This window comes from Pelodiscus sinensis, chromosome 14 (assembly GCF_049634645.1).
Source record: "Pelodiscus sinensis isolate JC-2024 chromosome 14, ASM4963464v1, whole genome shotgun sequence".
Lineage (NCBI taxonomy): Eukaryota > Metazoa > Chordata > Testudines > Trionychidae > Pelodiscus > Pelodiscus sinensis.
In genome coordinates this window covers 40,686,359-40,711,979 of record NC_134724.1, presented here as the reverse complement: position 1 = coordinate 40,711,979, position 25,621 = coordinate 40,686,359, and the positions used below count along the sequence as shown (strand labels likewise).

The following is a 25,621-nucleotide window of genomic DNA, read 5'->3' as shown; positions in this document are numbered from 1 at the left end:
CTGATTTCCCATTTAGTCTTACACTCTTGCTAGTGTAAGTAAACACTATTAATAGTCCTTATTTGCTGTTGCAGTCTCTCCAATATGTCTGTTCCTCTGGGTAGCCAAAAGACTTCTTGGCCTGTTTCCTAACTGGAGACAGAAAGCCTTTCTGCCCTCTCACCGTTGTCCTAAAAAACCAAGACACACACTTGAGGATGGTACAAAGACTAGAGACGCCCTAACCAGAGGTTAACTTGTTAACAATGTTAACTTGGAGGCTGCTGTGGACTTGCATCTTAGTGCTATCAACATCCCTTAAGTGGGAAAGGAAGATTTCAATTTTGAGACTCCCTTTCCCTCTGGTCACTTCTAATTTATTGCAGCCCATATTTTTCTAGTAATGAGCATGACATTGCTGCCCTTCATACTGGGGAACGCCCGCTGAAAAATCCTCTTGTTTCTCCTGGTCTGATGTCTCCTTTTCATTAATACTCTCAGAAAAATAGAGGTTGTTACTGACCAGAATCCTAACAGAAGTGTAAAACTGCCTATCTAAAAGGCCACAGTTGCATTTCTGTGTATGTACCATACACAAAGAGCTAATCCATTTTACCTGGAGAAGCAATGACACATTAGTGCATTACCAACTTCTAATGTTGCTGTGCATGGGATGTAGCATACTTTAATTCAGCATTAAACTTACACAAAGTAAATCCTAAGGGGAAGTTCTTGATGGAGTTTCTAGCCATGATATCCATCCTAAACATGCTATGGTACTCTGATTATGTAGCTGCTGCATTACACTGAGTAGAACTCCTTTTGCTGCTGCTAGAGTTCACAGGAGCATTCCATAAAAACTGGACCCAGACCCACTAGTTCATCGCTAATAACTGGACTTGGTAGATATTTAACTTCCTTTTCCTTTCCACAGCAGTGACTCTGTATGTTCATGCAGTTGAGTCTCATCCAAAAACAAATAAAATGCCATCTCCTCACATGCTGTAGCTCTAGATATGCTATTGGTTGTCACTAGGAAGGCTTTTATTTCTCTTAAATGAAAGGTGCTTTCCTGGTCTTTTCTGACCAGGCAGCTTGTCAGTCACTCTGTCAATAGCTGTCATAACCCTTTACAGTCTTGCTGTATACTAGGATTCTGACTCGGCAAACACCATTTAGTTATTTAATCAGTGACTCAAAACCTGTTTCCTCACTGCAGATGCTTGGCACACTTGTTTTTGCTGCCTCAACTTGCCAAAAAGTACCATATATACTCAATCAGAACCTGTTTGTTCATAAGCCACCTCCCACCCCCAGCCTTAGTGAAGTTAAAGGGGTGAAAAAATTAAAACACAATGACGTGTTCATAAACTGATTCTATATTTGGTTGTTGACAAACGTCTGGTCCAAGCTCATCAGTGAAGTCACTGGCACATGGGGGCATGGAGTCCTGGGCACTGCTTACCTCAGGTGGCTCCTGGATGGTGGTGCAGTGGGGCTAAGGCAGGCTCATCCCTGCCCTGTCCCTGCACCACTCCCAAAAGTAGCCAGCAAACTCCATCCCAATTCCTGTTGTGCCCCCCTGCTTTGTGGAGAAAGGATGCAGAGTGGGAGGGGGCACCTTCCCACTTTCCCTTCTTGCCCTGCCCAGAAAGCAGGAGGCTCCCCTGGCAAAGGTTAGGAGATGAGCAGCAGTGGGGAGAGAGGAAGCTGAAGTGCTGGCACTTGATACCCTTTTGGCCAAACCAGTCAAGATCACCTGTCAGAGGCTCCAAGATCTACCAGTAGATCCCAATCTACTGGTTGCTGACCACTGTGCTAAAACATGGGCTGTAATTTTGAAAGTATTTAAATACATATTCAGTTATGTATTCAGGAGGCTCCCATTGGCTGCTGTTCACCCTGCTCAGCCAAGGGGAGCTGTAGGAAGCATCGCAGCCCAAGGGACATGCTGGCTGCCACTTCCCACCACTGCCATTGACCTGGAATGGCAAACAGCCACTAGCAGCTGAGGGGCTCTGTGCTTGCAGCCCTCCAAGTACACAAACGTTCCAGCATGCCAGCAGTTTGATATGCTGGGCTGGGCACTGAAATTTCCTGCCCTCACCTTCTCCCCGACCCCCCAGTTTAAAAGTAAAGGGCAATGATCCATTCATAAGCCAACACCTGCTCTTTATAGCATGTCTTGTTTGTTTGTTTAACCAAAAAAAATCAAGTTTTGATAGAGATTTAAAGAACCAAGACTTCCCATAAATACTCAAACATGTTAGGTGCTAGGAGCTGACTGGGCATGTATCCCACTCCTACAACTGGGAAGTATTGTGACTGTTTACACTGGGTAGAGTGGAAGTCAGCATATACCACCATAGATGGGGTAAAGTTTTCCTGTGTCATTGATTGTTTAATTGTCTCACAATACTGACTCCCTATAAAAACTGCATCAAATAGTCAACATGTGATTGTTAAATATGGATGCTCTGAGGAAAGATTGCATTGATTTTAAATTAAGTTTCTCACTGATACTGGTTAACCATTAACATGAAGTAGTAAGTTTCACCCTTAATGAGTGAGGCTAACCGGTTACGGTTAATTAGAGTGGGGGAGAGAGCACTCACTCTAGGCCATCTGCAGTGGCTGGAGGCGGGGGATGCCAGCCTTCCTTCTTGCCCCTGTTTAATTGGTTAACTAATTAAATGGGATTTTGCATCCCTATTTACAATATCTCAGGTTATACTTTGTGTAATTTAAGAACTTAGGAAATAGTACATCATTTTCATTACCTGTTTCACGCTGCAGATGCAGCAGCAATACATTAGGAATAGTAAGAACTAAATCACACACACAAATCCAATAGCTCTTACAGTTCATTAACCTAAATCTTAAATCTGGCATAAATGTTTTGCACTTGCAATTGCAGCAGTCTCCTGAATTGCTGCTTGACAGCTGTCCTGAAACTCATTGATTGGCTACCAAAATAAAGAACTCTATAATAATGGGGGATTTTAATTACCCCCATATTGACTGGATACATGTCGCCTCAGGAAGAGAAGCGGAGATAAAATTTCTCAATGGCTTAAATGACTGCTGCTTAGAGCAGCTGGTGCAGGAACCCACAAGGGGAGAGGCAATTCTAGATTTAGTCCTGAGTGGAGTGCAGGATCAGGTCCAGGAGATAACTGTTACAGGATCACTTGGGACTAGTAACCATAATATAATAACATTCAACATTCCTGTGGTGGGAAGAACATCTCAGCAGTCCCTGGCATTTAATTTCAAAAAGGGGAATTACACAAAAATGAGGAGGTTAGTTAAACAGAAATTAAAAGGCACCATGACTAGAGCCAAATCCCTGAAAGCTGCATGGAAACTTTTTAAAGACACCATAATAGAGGCCCAACTTAAATGTATACCCCAAATTAAAAAACATAGCAAGAGATCTAAAAAAGAGTCACCGTGGCTCAACCGCCATGTAAAAGAAGCAGTGAGGGACAAAAAGGTATCTTTTAAGAAGTGGAAGTCCACTCCTAGTGAGATAAATAGAAAGGAACATAAACACTGTCAAATCAAGTGTAAAAATGTAATAAGAAAAGTAAAAAATTTTGAGGAACAGCTAGCCAAAAACTCAAAAAGAAATAACAAAATGTTTTTTAAGTACATTAGAAGCAGGAAGCCTGCTAAAAAACCTGTGGGTCCCCTAGATGATAGAGCTATAAAGGGAGCAATCAAGGACGATAAAGCCATTGCGGAGAAACTAAATGACTACTTTGCTTCAGTCTTCACGGCTGAGGACGTTGGGGAGATTCCCGAATCTGCACCGTCCTTTGTGGGTGATGAATCTGAGGAACTGTCCCGGATTGAAGTGTCATTAGAGGAGGTTTTGGAACAAATAGAAAAACTTACTGTTAATAAATCTCCGGGACCGGATGGCATTCATCCAAGGGTTCTAAAAGAACTCATATGGGAAATTGCTGAGCTATTATCTGTGGTTTGTAACCTATCCTTTAAATCGGCTTCCGTACTTAATGACTGGCAAGTAGCCAACGTGACACCAATATTTAAAAAGGGCTCTAGAGGCGATCCTGGCAATTACAGACCGGTAAGTCTAACTTCAGTACCGGGCAAATTAGTTGAAACAATAGTGAAGAATAAAATTGTGAAGCATGTAGGAAAAACATAATTTGTTGGACAAAAGTCAACATGGTTTCTGTAAAGGGAAATCCTGTCTTACTAATCTGTTACAGTTCTTTGAAGGGGTTAACAAACATGCAGACAAGGGGGATCCAGTAGATATAGTATACTTGGATTTTCAGAAAGCCTTTGACAAGGTCCCTCACCAAAGGCTCTTGTGTAAATTACATGGCCATGGGATAAGAGGGAAGGTCCTTTCTTGGATTGAGAACGGTTAAAAGACAGGAAACAGAGTAGGAATAAATGGTAAATTTTCAGATTGGAGAGGGATAACTAGTGGTGTACCCCAAGGGTCAGTCCTGGGACCAATCCTTTTCAACTTACCCCCTTTCTCCAGATCATTTATGAGTAAGCAGTGAGGTAGTAAAGTTTGCGGATAATACAAAACTGTTTAGGATAGTCAAGACAGAAGCAGACTGTGAGGGACTCCAAGAAGATCTCACCAAACTGAGTGATTGGGCAACAAAATGGTAAATGAAATTTAATGTGGATAAGTGTAAAGTAATGCACATCGGGAAAAATAACCCCAACTATACATACAGTATGATGGGGGCTAATTTGGCTACGACAAATCAGGAAAGAGATCTTGGAGTTATCGTGGACAGTTCTCTGAAAACTTCCACGCAGTGTGCAGCAACGGTCAAAAAGGCAAATAGGATGCTAGGAATTATTAGGAAAGGGCTAGAAAATAAGACCCAGAATATCTTTCTGCCCCTGTATAAAACTATGGTACGCCCATATCTTGAATACTGTGTACAGATGTGGTCTCCTCTCCTCAAAAAAGATATTTTGGCCTTGGAAAGGGTTCAGAAAAGGGCAACTAAAATGATTAGGGGTTTGGAACGGGTCCCATATGAGGGAGGGGTTAAAGCAACTGGGACTTTTCAGGTTAGAAAAGAGGAGACTGAGGGGGGATATGATAGAGGTCTATCAAATCATGAGTGGTATGGAGAGGGCCGATAAAGAAAAGTTATTTATTAGTTCCCTAAATAGAAGAACTAGAGGACAGCAAATGAAATTAATGGGTAGCAGGTTTAAAACTAATAAAAGGAAGTTCTTCTTTACACAGCGTGTAGTCAACCTGTGGAACTCCTTGCCAGAGGAGGCTGTGAAGGCTAGGACTATAATAGAGTTTAAAGAGAAGCTAGATAATTTCATGGAGGTTAGGTCCATAAAATGCTATTAGCCAGGGGATAAAATGGTGTTCTTGGCCTCTGTTTGTCAGAGGCTGGAGAGTTTTTTCCGGAAAAACTATGCTGCTCCCATTCGGGCAAAAGTCCTTTTCTGGAAAAGTGTTCCGGAAAAGGGCCAGTGTAGACAGCACAGATTTCTTTTCTGCAAAAAAGCCCCGATCGCGAAAATGACGATCGGGGCTTTTTTGCGGAAAAGCGCATCTACATTGGCACGGATGCTTTTCCGGAAAAAGTGCTTTTCCGGAGAAGCATCCTGCCAATGTAGATGCGCTTTTTCTGGAAATACTTATAACGGAAAACTGTTCCATTTTAAGCATTTCCAGAAAATCATGCCAGTGTAGACGTAGCCACTGTGTTACTGTGCTGTTGCAGTATTACTTTCTCTGGGTTTAAAGTGTAGGGAATTCTCCAAATAGGTCTTTATTTCCGGTGGTTACATTTGTGGTTAAATTTATGTGTGAAGAGGAATTTTATTTTACTGAATTCAAAATGGCATTTTTCAATTTGGCATGTCAACCCTGTGAGATGTTAGTTTCAGTTATTTGTTATGCCGTAACCTGACTTCAGTAACTGAAGTGCTGCACATGCTTAGCCATGCAGTGTATACAGCAGGAAGTGGTAGCACATGTCACTAGATCTGCACTAACTGGGTGCAGCTCACCACTTCCTGTTACTGTAGTGAAAAACAAAGGAAATGTCAGTGTCTAGTTTACTTAAACCTCTCAGAACTTATTAGATTTTTTTAAAAATTTTCATTGTAACGGTGAGGCTCATGGGTTTTCTCACTACCTTCTGTTTACTGTTTTATAATGTTAACTTTTTCACTTTCAGTGAAGATGCATTTAATATGACTTTCTTCCCATTTGTTACCTTGGATTTTATAGAGTTGTTTTGTGCCAAGAAATCCTGAATTTTAGAGTAGGTCAGATTATGATTGTGTAACTCTTTTTTGTTGTTGTGCACGTGGGGTGGGGGAACAGGAGGAGAGAAATATTGACCATAAACCAGTGTTCATCAGAGTGGATTAGGACACACAGTGTGTCCTGAGTGTTGTCCATTCTCTTTTTGAGGCCTTATTTGAAAGGTCTTAAACTGCATCTCTTCTTGGTATGGCCTTGATTTTTTTCTGAACTGATTAATTTGAACCACATTAGTTTCGGAACCTTTTTTTTTTTTTTAACATGATATAACTAGCATTTAAACCTTCAGGCCTAGGGATGAATTGAACTTGAAAACCCTCTGAGTTAAATTGCTGTTTCTAATATTATTTTTTAGAAAAGAAGTGGATATTGCTTTATCTTCGGTTTTAGGGGAGGGGAAAATTAAACTTATTTTCCAGCATAAAATCACAGAATACTACAACAGGAAGAAACCTCAAGAGGTCATGGAGTCCAGTCCCCTACACTTATGGCAGAATCAAGCACCATCTAGATTATGGGTGGGCAATAATTTTTTGATGGAGGGGCATTGCAAGAATATGGAAAGTAGTCAATGGTTGTACTCTTCCACAATATTAATGGAGGAGGTGTGGGGTCTCAGATGGAGGTTAGATGCAGAAAGGAGCTTGTGGTAAGGGATTGAGGAGCAGGAGAGGGTGTGGAGTCTAGAAGGGAATTTGGATGAAGGAGGCAGTTGTGACCAGGGTTAAGGGTTTGGGTTGTGACCATGAGCTGGGGCAAGGGACTGGGGTGCAGGGTCTGGTAGGGGATAGCGGTGCGGGGGGGGGGGGGGGTAGAAGGTTGGATTATGTGGGGTGTGGGGGCAGAGGGGTGAGATGCCTGAGGCAGACTCTGGCTGGAAGTCTCTTGCTTGACTCCCAGCCAGCAACCTTCTCAAGCAGACTCCCTGCCCTGCCCCCACACTAGTTTCAGGGGCTTTGTGGTCTTTGAATAGCTAGCTGCCTAAGGGAATGGGGAAGGGTGCTTCACAAGTAGCCTATTAATAACAGGCTCTTCCTGTTGGCTGGTTTCCAGCCAATGGGATTGTGCTAGGAACAGGGATAGCTCATGAAGCCTCTTCCCCACTCCACTGGGCTTGCAGCTGTTCAGTTTTTCAAACCCGCACCAGCTGCTTTTCTCAGCAGCATGTGGAGAGCAGACAAGAAACCTTCCTGAGGCTCCCTGCTGCACCCACAGGCTGAAACCGGCAGCTTGGCGGACTGAATTTTGCCCAGCCCTCATCTAGACCATCCCTGACCGGTGTCTGTCTGTGAAAGGCTTTGCAATGGCAGCCAAGCTTTTTCAGAATGTTTCCAAATACAGAATCTTTTTGGATTTTATTTTTAACATTCTTTTCTCCCCTGTTGCTTTAAATCCACACCTCTCCAATAAACAGGAGAATCTGATTGTATCTAGCACTCTGTTTCTCTAAAGTGTGATTGAATATGAAAATTCATAGTAATCTTCATATGTAAGCACCTGAACATCAGTAACAGGAGTGTCTTACTACATTGACAGAAATGTGAAGTTTGTGAAGTCATCTAATTTTTCTAATAACTTTGAAACTTTTTAATGAATCGTGAATAAAAAAACCTAAGAGTTGACCATAGCTATACTCATTACATTAAGTTAGAACAATGTCATCAAACTTGAAACTATCAAAATATTATTAATGTGGTTTTTGTAGTGACAATATGCATTCTTACTAATGTTACTTTAAATTTTGTATCCTCACTTTATTCAGCAGCTGAAAGTATGTGGCATCTTCACTAAATCAAAATGTCCCCACCTCCCAAGTGTGAAAGACAGTCAAAGTGATTCATGCGTTTCTATGCTGATGTGTCATCTTCAAACTCAATTGCAATATAAAAAAACCTTTAACTTCCAGTTTCTAGCTTGTATAGAAGTCCTTGACGCTAGAAACAATTTTCTTCACTAAATGTAATTGTCCATTAAATGGCTATTGACAGAGGAAAATCCATGTGGATCACTGACCATGATTAGATGTTGAGTAATATTTATTTAGGAAAAAAATTGGGCCATGATTTTCAAAATGGATTGATAATTTAGGGCTGTAACAGATGTAAGTGTTCTGACTTAGCACCAAGCAAACGTTATTTGTATCAGAAAAATCGAGCTCTCTTAAACGATTACCTAAAAACCCAGATGCCCTAATAATAGTCCATTTGGAAATCATGGCTTTAACTCCTAGATCCATTGTTTTCATGATCACATTCTCAGATTCGAATAAGTGATCTTCAAAATTCTACCCATAAGTCATGTGAGTTACGGATGTGAAAAGGTACCTATTTACATGGTCCACCAATGAGCCTGGGCTCATTGGTTAATATGCATGGTTACACAGAGCTTCCTCCCAACCCCATTGCCTCTGACAGAGAGAGCAGTGTGGGGGAGGGGGAGATGAGAGCTGGTGCACGCGAAGAGCTGGGTTTTTTTTTGTTTTGTTTTTTCAGATGGCTTTCCGTAAGCACTGGCACTTGGGGAGCTGCCCACCTGCTCATGCCTGTGCTGCTTCCTCTGTGGGTCCTTGTGGGGAGCTGCCTGCCCTCCCCTCTTTCCCCTATGTAATTTCAGCAGTTAGACGTTTCCCTGAATAAGCAAACTTTAACATCCCTAGTAGGAGTTACTGCCACTTTTTTTTTTCCTACATAGTGCACACAACTTCTTTTCAGAACTATGGAACTAACATGTAGCCTTTCCTTACTACATTTGTGACTTAAGCTAGAAAACAACACTTGGGATAAAAATTTGAAACGTGCTTTTGGATTAAAAAAATACATCATTTACTACAGCAGGCCTACTTTATTGATCAGCCTATACATCTGGTCTTCAGATAACCAAAGTAGTAACTTTCTTTTGTTTACAAAGTGCCTCCCCCCTTATTGCAGCTTCTGATTGCAAAGTTTGGGCTTATTTCATTCTGAAGTAGCCACTAAAATACGAAGGTAGGTATTTGTAAAACTTAATTTTTCAGAGGTGTTGAACAACCAGTACTTCTGTGGACTTTGGTTAAACTTGAGGGCTGTCAGAACTTCTGACAGTTGGGGATCTCTCTAATGAGGATCCCAGAATTGGTGGCTACTTTTTGAAAGCTTAGTCTTACAGTACAGCTAAGAAGGATCTTTTAGGTGAGATCTTCAACTGGTATACACTAGGGATGTGAAAAATGTAACTGTGTAACCACTGAAAATCCTAGCAGCTACATGCACGGCAGGCTTTGCTGTATAAAGAGTATATACTTTATTTTAGAACAATTAATAGAAAAATTTTACTTCCTTTTGTCACTAAACTTAATATATGTTTCTCTCTGCCAGGAATTGATTTTAAAATCCGAACAATAGAATTAGATGGAAAGAAAATTAAACTTCAGATATGGTAAGTATTACAAAGCAATTAAAATAAAAGTAAGTTTTTCAGTAAGGCTAAATTACTCATGGGCAGCACAGTGTGATAGCATAAGTAGAGCAGATTTAGTGAAGGAGAAGCTGTAAAACTTGTGGTAAGCTCTAGCATGAAAGCCATCTGCCACCTTGTTCTTGAAGCAAAGATTCTCATAGCATTTGTGGGGGAGGGGGAGGTGACCACCCAGAGTCCGTTACCTTTAGTTACGTTTGACATCTACTGTTAAAATGGGAAGTTGTTCAAGCTGCCTTTAAATGGCTTGAATATTCCAGAGGCAAGAGAGATCTTGATTGCACAATTGTAGGCTGGGCAGAGAGAGCTTCTAGCTTTTTTAAAACAAAATCTGATTTGTGTTGATGGATGTTTAATGTAATGGTCATGGAGTCAGAGTGCATCACGGGAAATGGGGATTGTCAAAACTTCTTGGATCATGAGGGAAGGACCGATGTCCACCAAAGTTGGCCTTTTGCCATTGCAAGTAATTGTCTGGCTGCCGCCATCTAACTTCTAACAGATTCCTCCTAAATGCCACAACATTTTTAATAATAAAAAAAAAACCACCTGCTTAGGTGCTTGCTGATATGTTGAGGTGGAGGTTGGAATGAGTCCTGTCTGATACTTTTGTACTCAGACTGAGGCTCATAGTTGCAAGTGGCTTTTTCACATGTTGCCTGTGGCCCTTTTGGCAGCATGTAAAACGCCATGTAATTTTAATTTTTTCACCAATCAGCATGCTTTTACTATTTCACTTAACTTATTTTCTATGAGAAGAACACATATAGAACTATAATAAATGAAAATGTACACTGCTGTAATTTGGATAATGTTGATGGCTAACTTGGCTCCTGAAATACTGAGGTCTGAGAATTAGGGATGTCTGTGTATAGTTGTTTAAATGGTCATTTGGATTTAACCATGTGCACACACACTCCCTTGCTGCCTCTGAATCAGAGACAACAAGTAGGGGGAAGGTGGGAGGCAATGCCCATGGAGAGGCAGCTTTTAAACCAGCTCCCCACGAGCATTGGATCCCATGGTGCCACTTGCCCCCACTCACCACTGCACCGCTGTTTCTGATAGAGAGGCAGCAATGCAGAGGATGAGGGGAGCAGGCAGGAGCCAGTACAAGTGGGAAGCCAGCTTTTAAACTGGATCTCTGCATGTGTGGGCGCCACAGAGCCTCCTTGCTGCCTCCCTGCTCGGGGAGGTGGGGGTAGGCGGGATGCCACAGCAACTTCTGTCTGCAGGGGGCTTGGGCCCCACACAGACAAGGGCTGCTGCCGACCCGCAGTGCTGCCTCTGTATCAGAGGCAGCAGCAAGGGACAACAGAGGGGAGCTGGCCTGATTGCCATCCCAGTGTGAGTTGGTGGGGGCTCCCCGGAAGTGTGGCTGGGAATGAACTGGCTGTTGGCATTTTAGTATCAGTGGAACAGCTAAAAATTGTTGCATCTACATGGTAACTAAAATAACTGATATTGAACATCCCTACTGAGCATCACTGGCATGTAAGAAAAATCATCACTAAGTACCTTAAACCTCCTTGTATGTTTTGGTGTTCAGCTCTTACCCATATATATATATGATGCTGTGGAATCAGCTAGCAGACTTCCAAAGGCATTTTGACTTCAGCTGCTTTTGGATGCAGTTGACCTTCATTACACTTCCTGATCTCACTAGTCAAATCTCAGGCTTATTGGGGAATCAAGTACTCAGTTACTCTCCCCTTCCCCCTTGCTGTCCTTGAATCAGGAACAGGAGTCTGGTCCCCCCCCCCAGCACCGTCTCTGTGGTGCTGCTTCCACGCCCCCCCCCCCTTGCTGTTGTCTCTGATAGTGGTGTGGGGGGTAGGTAGGGGCAGCTGCTACAAAGCAGCCTCGGCCCATGGTGGGCCGAGGCTGCTCTAGCAGCAGCCATTGTCCGTAGGAGCATCCTAGGATCTGGGGCAACTGTGGCTCCGCCTTTTAAATGTAATAAGAGCTGCCCAGCTCTTACTACATCTAAAAGGCAGAGCCCCAGCAGTCCTGGAGCAGGCACAAGCTGGGACTACTCAGTCCCAGCTCGCGCCGGATTCAGAAGCTACCCCCGCTATGGCTCTGCAGAGCGCCTTCCCTTATCGACTAATTGTGTAGACCGATTGTATCAACTACACAATTAGCCAAATCCCCGCTTAACATCTTTACTTCTCATGTGGCCAGATTCCTTGAAGCAGCATCTCTAAGATGATTTTTACTGACTGCTGTCATATTGTGGTTGGTCCTAATACTTAAATGTGCGTGAAATTGTGACATGCTATAAGGTCATGTCTATGCTAAGCTGAAGATCTTTCAGGGTTTGAATTGGCAGGTCTAGAGAAGAGTAACTAATTCAAATTGAGAGGGTTCTCCCCCTCCCCTGTTACTGGTACGCTTGATCCTCACTGGAGAATAAGGGAAGCTGATGCGTGTGTTTGCTCCTGTCATCCTCCCGCTGTATGAACCGCATGAAAACCTGATTTAAGATGCCTCAATTCCAGCTATGGAATTAAGGTAGCTGGGTTTGGATATCTTAGTCGACTTTCCCCTTTAGTATAGATCAGACCTACCCGTTTTTGATGATTCTTGGGGCATGCTCTTTTTGTTTAGAGGGCTAAAATGTATGCCATGCTTCTGGGACCATTTCTATACACTTACTACTGTAAGCAGGGCCATGCACTACTGAGTCTGAGTTGACTGATGATGTGTCAGTTTCTTAATTGAAAATGTGATTTCTCCTTTTACCGTTCCCCTCATGAATATCAGTCTAAGAATAGCAGCTAGTTGGTACTTGTTTGAGCACAAAGGAGAAGGGTATACTTATTTAGTTTCTTCTAAAGGGTACTTTTCTTAATCTGTAGGAGTATCAAAACTTTTTTTTGGTGAACTTTGAAAGTGAAAATGAGGTTTTAAAAACAATAAACAAGTGTTTGTTTTCACCAAATTCTAGGGATACAGCAGGGCAAGAGAGATTCCGCACAATCACAACAGCTTACTACAGAGGAGCCATGGTGAGTGAGTTTTCAGAGTATTCTGGTGTGACTAAAATCATAATTAGTTTGCTCCTTTATGTTTAAAGGGCTCAAGCTGTTTCACTAGAGAGAAATTATAGCACAGAGGTGGGAAGTTAACAGATTACTTCAGAACCATTGTGGTTTTGTAGTCTTGTTCTCCAGATCTAATCTTTCTGCCCCTCCATCTTTTATATAGTTACTATCTTTGTGGACATAAGCTGCTTAATTCACCAGGTTTTGTTTGAGAAACTTGTGATTTGCATAAAACACTTTTTCCTCTCATTTCAGGTGCTAGTAGGATAGGTGATATGTCTGCTAATATTAAAAGTGAATTTGACTGAGTTGGTTTTCCTGCTGTGTACACTTTTCAGATCAAGAATGCAGCAATTAGATTCAGATATAATCAGCTGTATAATCTGTTTTTAGAGCAGCTGCTACTGATTGTAGTTAATCAACTATTTAATTTCTATATTATTCCTTACATTTTGACACATGACAGCTATTCACAGCATATCAAGACTCTGAGACATGCTAGGTCGACATTAATGTAGTTGTAGTTTGGTTTTACTTATTTTACTGCCATCACATTACAGGGAGATTCATGTGCATACACAACTACAGAAGAGCCGAAATTACCTTGACGCCATTAAGACTTGCTGTAAAAAAAATCTGCTTATCTGTCAAGTATGGCTGCTTGCTCCAGGCAAGCAGAATCTTACAAAAGTGATTGGGGGGGGGTAGGATGATGCATAGTAAACACTGAAGTACTGTATATATAAACATGGCCTACTTTATGATCACAACCTTTTTCCTATAAAGCAGACTGCTGGCTGCCTTTATTTGTAAAATTCTTGCTGATCATAGCTTAATTTGTTTAGTTTAATTTTAAGAGCATAATTATTCTATTTTTAAAAACAATAGGTGACAATGGGTCAAGACCATTCAAAATTTATTCCAAGTGAGATCATATAAAGTTTTCAGAAAGGGCTGTTAATTACAAAGGTGTATGTGGCTTTTGCGAAGTTGTAACCGTGAACAAACAATATGTGCATCAAATATAAACTAATCTTAATATTATAAGATTAGATCTTTTTTTTATTTCCCCCACAGGGAATAATGCTGGTGTATGACATCACAAATGAGAAGTCATTTGACAACATTAAAAACTGGATAAGGAACATAGAAGAGGTAGGTGGTTGGGGATTACTAAACTGCATCTGGTAGTAATCTCTAATTTCTCCAGAGCAATGATCAATGTTTTAGCAAGTTTTTTTTTTCTTTCAGTGGAGGTAAATGTGTAACACAGTTAAAATGGATGTAAATCAGAGCAGTAGTCTTTGTGTACAGGATGACTTTCTTCTTTCCAGCCCATGGTAACCAGAAAGTTAGTGATCATGAAAAACAAAGATTTCACAACTGCTTGCTTCCAGTGGGTGTCCTGAGTTTAACCTTGGCTTTATAATGTGGCTAAGTGGTGAGAAGGAGACTTACTTTCAGTATCTCTTGGTGAAGCTGACAATAATACTCTGGGGCTGTCTCTAGACTGGCCAGTTTTTCTGGAAAATCAGCCACTTTTCCGGAAAAACTTGCCAGCTGTCTACACTGGCCTGCTTGAATTTCTGCAAAAGCACTGACTTCCTACTGTAAGAAATTAGTGCTTTTTGCGAAAATCCTATTCTGCTCCCGTTCAGGCAAAAGTCCCTTTTATGCAAAAGGGCCAGTGTAGACAGCTCAGATTTGTTTTCCGCAAAAAAGCCCTGATTGCGAAAATGGCGGTCGGGACTTTTTTGTGGAAAAGCATGTCTAGATTGGCACGGACGCTTTTCCGCAAAAAGTGCTTTTGCGGAAAAGCGTCCATGCCAATCTAGACGCTCTGTTCTGAAAATGCTTTTAACGGAAAACTTTTCCGTTAAAAGCATTTCCGGAAAATCATGCCAATCTAGACACAGCCTGGCAGTATAAGTGTAGATATACCTGCTTGAGTGTGCTGAATATTCCTTTGTCCAAATTTTGCCATTGGTTAAACTTCAGTTGTGTGTGAGTTTTCCCTCACTTTGTAAGTTATTTGAATAGCAAATACATTGACCATACTTGAATCTGAAGGCAGTGCTTTGGGAATTGGGAATAGGAATCATTGAGCTTTATACCTAAGCAAAATAAGGCTTAATCTGGTGGGATAGAAATTCTATTCTACTTGCTCTCCCCAAAAAACCTGCCATCATTTTCTGGCTACATTTTGCTATTGACTCTTGCAAAGAAGGCACAGTCCCAAGGAGATTGCTGATAACATTGCATCAGGCTGGTCATTGGTGCCAAGGGTTAAAACTGAAATTGAGCGAGGCAGCTACATTCCAAATTAAGAAATACTTTATTAAGCCTTTCAAAAAACATATTCTTCTCTATTCCCCATTCATGCCTTTGTATTAAGGGTTTATTGAGAGAGAATTCTCATTGTCTAATGTGGGGATCTGTTTGTGAAGGGAAGGGGGAAGAATTTATCTTTAACTCTATGCTGCTTTTTTTAAGAGCTTATTTTCCCTTCAGCATGCCTCTTCAGACGTGGAAAGAATGATCCTGGGTAATAAATGTGATATGAACGAAAAGAGACAAGTCTCAAAAGAAAAAGGAGAGAAGGTAAATTTTTGCACTACTAAATTCTTTCAATAAAGACCTAATACTTTTTTCTGATCTGCTATCCCTAAAGACACTTATTACTCTGCTTTTACCAACACCAAACAAAATAATTGGTTTTTATACTTTAGTTGTGCGTGAGTTTTCCCTCACTTTAGTTTAGAACCTTCTACATATCATAGAATGTTTGCCTGTTTTACTTAATATACAGAATCCAATTGGACTTGAATATTCTTGTTTCAGGTGAGATGCTCTAAAAGTTGGCTTTCCCTGTGCTAATACAATTCCTCCCTTCGAGGGGAACCTCAAATGGATAATAAACAGAATTGTAGTTGAGCAGTTTCTGAATCACTCTTAATTGCAGTGGATGAATATAAATATTTTAAAGCAAGGGACATTTTCTAAGGATCCTTAAGTAAGGCTGCACACATTAAATTATAATTTACACAATACAGTTATTATAATACGGGCTAGAGGATAGTTGGTAGGATTATCTACACCTGCATATGAATATCTGATTACTATTAAGACTCTCTTCTTTAGTTGAACTTTTTGTATCCATAGAAAAAGTCCTATAGAACTTAAGTGATTTCTATTTAATAATTTAAAAAGCTATAAAATGATAAGACTTATACCAGGATCTGCCCAATAGTAGTATTCTGTCATAGGGCTGTAGTTCATTGCAACTGCCTCAGTTTTATATCAGCAGAGGGTCTGGTCTACCATCCCACATCACCTTAAGCTAGTCTCTTAATTACTGTAGAAATCATTCAAACTTCTGTCGCAACTGTTGATTTGGTTTTTGTTAAATATTTTACAGGTCCTCAGTAAAAAAGTAATGTATGCATTTTTTTCAGGAGAAAGAAAGTACGTTTGTGGCTAAGGGTGTAACCAAGTTTCTGGAGCCACTGCTCCATTATTAGCTGACCTAAAAATGTCTTGTCACTTTGCAAACTTAAGTTTATAAATATCATAACTTCTTTAAAATCTGTCTTCCAGTTAGCAATAGATTATGGAATCAAATTTCTGGAGACAAGTGCTAAATCCAGTATAAATGTGGAAGAGGTAAGATTGGAATTATATTTTTTTCTTTGTCTGAACTTATATACTGTTATATAGAGATCACGTTGCAAGCAACCCTATTGGCTTTTCTGACCTGATGCATAATGTGTTTTTGACCATTTTGCTCCTAGGTTTTCACGTATTGCCAATTTTGCTTTATTTGAATATGTGCTGTAGAATCTAGCTTTAGTCTTGGGGGAATTCTGCATCTGTTGCATTTGGAGCCATAGTAAAACGGCCTAATTCCCACAGGACTGGAAATGCCAGATGTTTTCTGGTAATATTAGTACTTGTAGATATGTGCTGTTAAAGTCACTGTTAATGTTGCAGTGAGATTAGTTGTATGTTTGCTAGTAACCAAAAGGTGTCTAGATACTTAAATTGTGCATATTTTGGAACATTTACAGTGTCTAGTGCAGTAAGGTCCTGAACTCTAGGTTCTATCACAGGACACTTCCATTTTCTATTTCATAGATTTCAGTTTACTGCTGGATACATGCTGTACATGTGCAGCTTCTCTCTAACACTTGCCAAGAGGACCAAATATACCTTGGTTAGCAGATGGTCTGCTAGGTAACATTTGGAAGAGTAGCTCAGAGTAGGCCAGACAGTCATATAGCTTCACTTGCTATAACTTTTTTTCCTATTTTAAATTGATAGTTGTCTTGTAGAGGGGAGGGATAGCTCAGTGGTTTGAGCATTGGTCTGCTAAACCCAGGGTTGTGAGTTTAATCCTTGGGGAGGCTATTTAGGGATCTGGGGCAAAATTTGTTGGTCCTGCTGTGAAGGGAGGGGACTGAAAGGTCATTGAGTCCAAGGTCCCTTCCAGTTCTAGGAGATAGGTATCTCCATTCATTTTTTTTTCCAGGATAGCAATGTATTTTGCTGCAAGTATTATGAACTGAACTGACTAAATAGACCCCACGGCTACTGATTGCTCAGGGCTTTCCTGGAAGAGGATAAGGAAATGAAACTTGCGTCTGTTAGTGCAGAATTGCCAGAGAATCCCACACAACAGTACTCATATATACTCACACAATGAGTTCTTTTAAAATGACTATAAGAAGAAAATAGTAAGGACTCCAAGAGCAGTTACTTTAGGGGGAGTATGCTATCCGTCCATTCAAGATGGCTTAAATGTATAGATCTACTGAAGACACAGCTTGCTTAGTGTTTTTAAAATCTAGTACTGGTTGAAAGTCAAAAATAGTAGAAGAGGCAGGCCAGCTAGTAAATACTTTCTTCTGGAGGCCACTGTGTGATGTACTTAAGAAAGCTTTTGGAAAGAACACTTCTTGGAGGGGCACTTCAATAAGCATTGAGTTAACAATTGTGTTTATGTAGTAATTTGCAATTGTGGAAATGAACATATGCATTAAAAATAGCTCAACAGGTTTAGGATATCATTACAATAATTGTAAATGGAGAAATCTATGCGGCACAGTATACAGTTGATAGCTAGACTGGATTTATGTTTTCATTGTTCTGTATCAGGGACAGAGTTCAAGCTTTTTGAGGTTATCACTATATCAGTATGTTTCTGTTTGTAAGACATTATTTTGGATTTTGTAGTATTAATAGTGAATAATGATTGGACTTCAGAATAAGGGATGAGATTTTTATCTAGTTCACCCATTGTGGAATTTTGTTTTGTTTTGCTGCTTAATTGTCAGGAGCATCCCGCAATTTGATCATCATTCATACTATGCATAAATAAATTCAAGGAATACATTGGCACCTACAGCCAGAGCTCTAAGCCAGCTGCCTAGCTAACTTTTTAGAATGTTCATGTTTTCCTCTCATCCCGATTACATAGCTGACCTAGACTTGTCAGACACCAGTGTCATGTATATATCTAGATAGCATCTTAGTTCTACCAACTATAGGTTGGACTTCTGGTCCAGCACCCTCAGGACCTGACCAGTCCCAAATAAGGGATTTTGCCAGACCTAGGGAGGTCCTATCTAGCTCCCCTGCTACCAGCTCCCCCCTCAGCCATAGACCAGCCACTGGCCTCCTGGCTGATTCCCCCTTGCCACCTTCCTTACTGCCCTGCCAGTCCCCTACCTCCTTCCCTGCTATGCTTGGCAGCCCAGCTCTAGCCCTGCTGTGGCATGCTGGACTCCTGGCCCCACCAGGCATCCCTACCACCAGCTCTCCACCAGAGCTCTTTAGTCCTGGAATATCTGGGGTCCTGCCAGACAACAGGTGTTGCCAGACCAGAGTTTCAAATTAGAGGTTCAACCTATACTTAACTTCTAGAAGTTAATTCTGTTAAGAAGTGAATCATGTATAGATCGTCCTGAGTGGATACAGAATTTTGTATCCACAAAAATGAGCAGCGGTTATCCACATCCACAGATGCTGATACCCACGGATAGAAAGCGGATATCTGTGGATTTTCTGGACTTCATTTATAGAACTAAGCTTGTGCCATTGACATTTTTCTCCTTTATAAATGCATGCTCTCCCCCTCACTCCCTCTCCCTGAGACACACTCATTCCCTAGAGAACCTTGACTTTAGTTGTAAGACTGCCCCTTAAATTCCACTTTTCTTTTGTTCCCTGAGAATTCTAGTGTTCTCAGTAAAGGATTTCTGTTGCCTTAACAAAATAAACTCTGGCCATCACTCCGCCTGTGTGTCTGATTATCCCAGCTGTCAAATGCAGCGTGTCACAAAGAAGCCAAAGTGGGTTTTGGCTGTGGCAGCAGGAGGTAGGTTGGCTGGGAATCCATGTACAAGGCGTTGACAGGGACAAAAGGAAATGGAACTTTGAATTTTCTGTTACAAGTTCTTTTGAAATTTTCCCCTTTGGTGCTCTAGAAAGGCTAGATTGCTGCCACAGCACACAACTTGATACAATGTGACACATGCTGCATGTTTGAATTTGGGCTCTGTCCCCAAGTCTTTAAAAAGTAGTCTAATGTGCAGCAGTGATCTGCCAAAGCAGAAGGGCTGCACAACCATAGCAGATGGGATGAAGGATGTTGACCTAAATAACGGATTATAAAATGACTTTTGCCATATGAGAGAGTATCCATTGCACACTTCGTGCCTTTAATGTAATTTTTAATATTGCATATTTCATAGGCCATTGTTACTAAATGTGTTAAATCATTCAGTCTAGTTTGTCTCTAATGTTCCCTTCTCCTTTGTTTCAGGCATTCTTCACACTTGCTCGGGATATAATGACAAAACTCAACAGAAAAATGGTTTGTACTTTGTACTTTGCAATACATTAGCTTCTGTGCATGGTGCAGGCCGTTACAAAATGGTCTGTGCGTAGACTTGAGATTAGAAGAGAAGGCAGGCAATGGATGCTCTTACTGTTGAATGTTTGAGTGACGTTCTCTACCTCATTTAGTAGAACTGAAAGCTGCAAGCTAACTTTCTGTAAATGAGAAACACCAGAGTTAAGGTTCCACCCTGCCTCCTTGTGTTCATTCATTATGTCAGTCTTACAATAGTATGATGACACATTATCAAATACAACTTTCCCTTTTTTCTGCTAAGATGAGGGGACTATGCAAAGTACAGCTTGTGTGCAAAATCCATTTGTATTTTGTCAGAGCATTAATTCTCAAATCCAAACAAACTTTCCACAGAACATTCAAAGATACTTTGCTTCAGTGAGGGCTATTTCATACCAAATCTCAACCTTCTAGAAGTTATTACTATGGCAGTATTCTTACAAATTGAACACTTTGACCCAACATTTATGTATCCATAAGAAGTAGCCCTCTCTGTGAGAGGGGCAGGATATCTAGAACAGTAGTTGATCGCCATTATCTTTTTCCAAGAAAGATTATGGGTAAACTGCTTGATCTCAATTTTCATTAATTTGTCACTTATCCATAGATAAGAATTTATCTATGCAAATCCTATTAATATTACGCAAACCATTTTGGTATACTTTGTTCCTGAGATCTTCCTTTGTGAAGCAAAACTTCAAAAGAACAAAAAATGTTGTAGTGTGGAACTGTGGATCCCAGGACAGTCTATCTCTTGTGTACAGATTATGTATGGGATCTTTTTACCCACTGTTAAACAATCATCTCTTGCTAAAAGATGTGCAGGATAGTTGTTGGAGTTTATATCTATAACCTTAGAACACTAAGTGAAGACTATTAGATTTTAAAAGTCCTAAAACTGTGCTTCAGACTTCACATAAATTATATAGGTGGTCCTTGCCCCACTAAACTGTCTTAGCAATTGAGTTGGCTGTTCTTTCAGAGTTGGAATTCATTATGGATGAATTAAAATGGGGTAATTTTGAGTTTTTATAAGTTATTGAGCTCCTTAAGAGATCATTAATTACGCCTAAAAAACTTGCCCCTCTTAAAGTTGATACTAATATTTCACTTGTACTTTGGAGGCTGGGGAGTGAAGGAGAAGGGGAAATGCTGGGACTGCTTTTCTCCATTCATAACTTAATTGGGGTGTGTGTGTATGTGTGTGTGCTTTTTTTATCCCCTCTCCTAGAATGACAACAGTTCACCAGGGGCTGGTGGACCAGTGAAAATAACAGAAAATCGATCGAAGAAGAGCAGCTTCTTTCGATGCACGCTACTTTGATGAACTCCTAATGATAGACTGCAGCACATTTAGAAGAACCTTTTCTGCTTCTTTGAAAGCACAGGGTCACAAAGCCTCAGAAATAATACCACCAAGCTGCTGCTGAGAGCTTCAATGAACGTTGACTGCGTTAAACAAAATACCAGGTGGATTTTGCTCACTAAGCCCATTGACCTGTCAGGCTCCTTTTCTCAAATGTGGAAGCAATGAAGTGGAGATACACAAATGCAGGAGTTAATTTTCTTCATTACTTTCTGTTTTGATGTCTGTTGCAAATGCTGCTACATTTCTTTTAACTTTGCACATCCATATTAGCCTTTTATTGCCTGTTACAGCACAATCTAACACTTCAGTTTGCACATCTTATTGTCCTGTAAGTAAATTCTTTAACCGATTTGTGCATTCTTTTACAAATTTATTTTTAAATGCAAGAAGGAAAAGATTAAATCACACCTCCTGTAGTTTTTGTTCTTCACATGTGATCATGTCTGCAGTATGGATATATTCAAGGTGTTGGGGTTTATTAAAACAAATTGCCATTTAAGAACTTGAGAAACTGAATTAAAAATCTGTACAAGTGCACAAATCCATTCATACAAAGGCTACTGCTGCTTCTAGTCTGAATGTAGGATGTTTCTTTACTATTTGATTTTAGCAACCTAAAAAAATCTATTTTAGAGTAGATTTGTTTTCTAAGCATACATGGTTCTTGTCTCAGTCCAGTGCACTCTTTAAAGCATGTGAATAAACCCCAGTGATCATTCTTCATCTAGCTTCTCCTATTAGCCCAGCTCACTTGATCCTTTGCCTTTGTTCTTGTTTCTGATAATTCTTAAGTTGAAATCTTCAGCATAGCATAGGTGGACATCTTAGATATCACTTACATTATTTGTCTTGGCTAAATTGAAAGAGGATATTCATACTATGGAGAACAGAATCCAGAGGAGTTTTTTAAGAGTAACTGCAGCTCCTAAGGGTGAATTAGTGATGCTGAGGGTGTTCCCATCACTCCTGTAAACCATGATGGCAAAAGCATGCCCAAACAAATTTCCTGTGTGATTGCCCAATCAGTAAAGAAAATGATGCACCCCAGCTTATAACACACATTATGTAGCTGACACTGAATGCGGAAAGCTTTCCGTCTGCACAGGCAACGGTAGAAGTTAACCATCAGAAAGTGGCGCAGTGCTAGAAGCCAAGTTGAAGTTGCCTTTTTTACTCTTCTGAATACCTGCATCCTAGTTTGTGTGTTATCACTTGCTTGTTTTTTCAAAGCTCTCTCTCCATGAATGATTACAATTGGTGCTTTAGTTTGTTGTGCCAAACTTGGACCATTGTTAGCTTTAACTACCAGTTTGACAGTGTTCAGCACTTTTGTTATGAGGGGCAGGTGGGTTGTCTTGTTGACAAATTGCTAACTTTTCTCATGTGTCTGCTTGTTTCACAACAGTCACTTAACTTTGTGGTAACCACCAATCCATTGTGTAATAGATCACTCTGTCAGCTTGGGATGTCACATATTGAATTTATTATCTTGCCATCTGTCAAATATTTTGAAACTAAGAATAAGTTCTTGGGCCATCAGCAGTGAATCCAAAAAGTACTTTGATTAGTGAGTGTCCTGAACAGACTTGAGAAACTTCATCTGGTTCATCAAAGTTTAAGTGGCTTTCTACCATTCTTCCCACACTGCCACTTACTTGCAATCAAAGCGATCCTTATAAGTTGATGTGATTTACAGTCTCCTATTCTTACAAAACTAAAAGGTGCAGCAGAATTCTTGAGGTAGCAAGATTGTTCAAATAAAAACCACCATAGCTGCTCTGGTGTACATTTAGCATTTTTCTGGGAGAGGCTAATGCAGTTATGTTTTCTGTATGGTAATAAAATGCTTGCTATACAGCAACTGTTATGACTCCAATTATGAATGTTGTGAATTTTTAATAATTTACCTCTGACTGACTTGGTGTTGTACCACTTGGATTTTTTCTCAGGGGTTGTCTGCAAACCAAAACTGACATGTTCTGTGGTTGGCAATTTTTACAGAATGCTTTGCTTATGGTATATTTTCTCTGTCTTCTGTTTGATTCTGTGTCCAAACAAGATTTAGTCTCCATAAACTTCCTTTTTGAAAGAGCCTGTACGTGAGAGTTTATCAAGTGCTTCTTGACGCAGCAGCAAATTGGGGTATCTGCTCTGTTGTATTAAAAAGAAAAAAAAAATCCTTGCTATTTTCTTACATTTAGCTGTGCTAAACTGTACATAAATTTGAGGTAAGACCATAGGAAATTCACTTTATGCATGATAAAATGATGCAGTAAATATATCACTTTGCTTAATGTTCATATAATGCTCATCTTTTTCAATTTTTATAGAAGGATTTAGTGACAGATTATTTTTGTCTGCTCCCTCCTGAAACTGAAAAACTCCAGTTTCATGTGAAAACATTATGGTCTTATGGGTAAGGTAAAACAGTTTTGGGGTTTTTTTTGGTTTTTGTTTGTTTTTTTTTTTTTTTTTTTGGCAGCAGTATTAACTAGTTGAGGGGCCGCACTTTATCAGTGTGTTAACTTTTGATAACGGTCAGCATAGACCTTTCCTCATACAGTCTGTTGTCAGACATAGAAAAATGTGCTGTATTATAGCATGTAAATCAGCTGATTGTTTCACTGGGAAATTTTTCTAGATATATTTTGCTTTAGGCAAGCAGACAAATAATAACTGTTATGTCTGAGCATCAGTTGTTGGGTGCTGCAGGTTTTTCTAGTACCTGTATGATTGTTGTAACTATAATAATTTTTGAAGGACTCTTTAACTATACCTCAGCTAACTAATGTTCTAATATCCATTAAAACAAGTTGATCCAACCACCATTCTTTATACAAAGCAGCAAATGTGCAACATGCCTTGCTCTAGAGACCTCCATTAGCCTTTAAGGAAAGGCGGGCATTGTTAGGAATAGAACCTATTGGCTTAGTTGTTTGAGGGTTTAGTCCTCCACAGCTCTCTTCTTCCTTCCCAGTTCATGTAGTTTGTTCTGTTTTTTCTCAATGGTAAGAAAACAAAATCTGAAAATATATGGTCTCAATGCTGCTTTCGTTTTCAATCCTGTGATCAGCAAGCCATGCACATAAAAGTGCTTAGGTCTTGTTGAGTAGACATAGAATACTTGATTTAGATTTGGTTATTAAAATCTCTTGAAGTGAATGTTAAAACTTCAAAACCACATATTTAAATGTGATGCAATTTACCATTGTTGGCTTTGGGGGTTTCTACTGTAGTTTTAGTCTACAGGTTTTTCAAAAGTGCAGTTCTATAAATGGGATCTTTTCCTGTCACAAGTGCATTTCCTCTTTTTGTGAGATCGCATCCATTATTTTCACAAGCCAAAAGTGGAGGAAGGGTATATTTTTAAAATATATTTTTTTCTGCAAAGAACTCTTGATGTCTAGCAACTTTGAAAAGACACCAATAGCATGTAAAATGCATAAATGTGTTGCTAACTTGTTGAAATGCATCGGTCATCTGATTATGTAATCAAGTGAAATTCACAAGGTTGAAGTTTATGGATAAGCTGTTTGCAGATATTGGCTCCTTCCCTCTGCTGTCCTCGACCTGCTTGTGCCACATTACTCTTATTAATATACCTTGTATTTCAACATGCCATGTAAAGGCAGGGCTGACCACTTTTTTCTTTGTTTCCAGTGAATTTAAATATGTAGTGCATTCCTATGGCCTTATAAACATATTTTGCAAATGACACTTTTACTTGGGATTGCAATTATTTTAATGCAATATACGATTACTAAATTCAGATTAAAAAGCATGACCCTAAAGAAAATGCTTAACTTTCAAATATAATTGTTCTACCATGTGTGTTTAAGCACATTTTATCTCTGCTCCAAAGGTGTAATGTGAAACTCCTGCAGATAAAGTGGACTTGTCATGTTAACCTGTAAACCTAATCATTGTGTACTGATACTGTGTTTAAAAAATGGTTTTATTATTCCATGTGAACCTTTTTTACAACAATGTGCATCTCAAATAAAATTACATAATGAAAAGTACTCAGCTTCTTCTATAAAGTAACGCTATGTAACCAGACTTGGAATAGAGTGAGAATGCAACTTGCATAACACATGATTACACATTGGAGACTGTCCAATTTAACTCATGTCTCAGGTTTTGTTTAATGTCAATAAACTTCCTGAATAGCCTGCTTGCTTCTGAAATTGACTGACTGTTTTGGGAGTATCTTCTTCAAGAACTTCTATCCCTAAGCTAATTCCTTCTGCATCTGAACAAGGGGACATTAAGGTGGTTACTGGAAGGGAACACTGGGTATCTTATGAAAACTGTTTGTTTAGGGAGTGGGAATACTCTCCCGAAGCAAGACTAGACAAATGTTAGTAAATGTAAAATGGGTGCAATCCTGCATTACCAGAGTGGGGTGCGGAAGAAGTGGGAAGTATTGGATTATCTGTCTACTATTGGACATCTGTGATTAAATAAGTGTGAAGGGGGGGAAGAGGTGTTTCATTGTCCAATAGTCTTTGGCAGTCTCAGACTCATGTTATTGATTGACCCGGTAATTACCAGGATTG

The 25,621-nt window shown here is 39.9% G+C and overlaps 1 protein-coding gene across 2 annotated transcripts in view; it reads left to right on the top strand.

Moving 5' to 3' along the window:
- The window catches only part of RAB8B (RAB8B, member RAS oncogene family), a 44,869-nt gene extending 19,635 nt beyond the window's left edge, over nt 1-25,234 (top strand). The window contains exons 2-8 of one of the 2 annotated variants that reach the window (XM_075897644.1): nt 9,634-9,694; nt 12,684-12,744; nt 13,858-13,935; nt 15,274-15,381; nt 16,378-16,443; nt 19,604-19,654; nt 20,925-25,234. In XM_075897644.1, coding sequence (XP_075753759.1) covers nt 9,634-9,694; nt 12,684-12,744; nt 13,858-13,935; nt 15,274-15,381; nt 16,378-16,443; nt 19,604-19,654; nt 20,925-21,017 — 518 coding nt within the window. In that variant the 3' untranslated portion in view covers nt 21,018-25,234. The remainder of the gene's footprint in view (nt 1-9,633; nt 9,695-12,683; nt 12,745-13,857; nt 13,936-15,273; nt 15,382-16,377; nt 16,444-19,603; nt 19,655-20,924) is intronic. The other variant, XM_075897645.1, reaches the window with a different exon arrangement.
- The last annotated feature ends 387 nt before the right edge of the window (nt 25,235-25,621 follow it).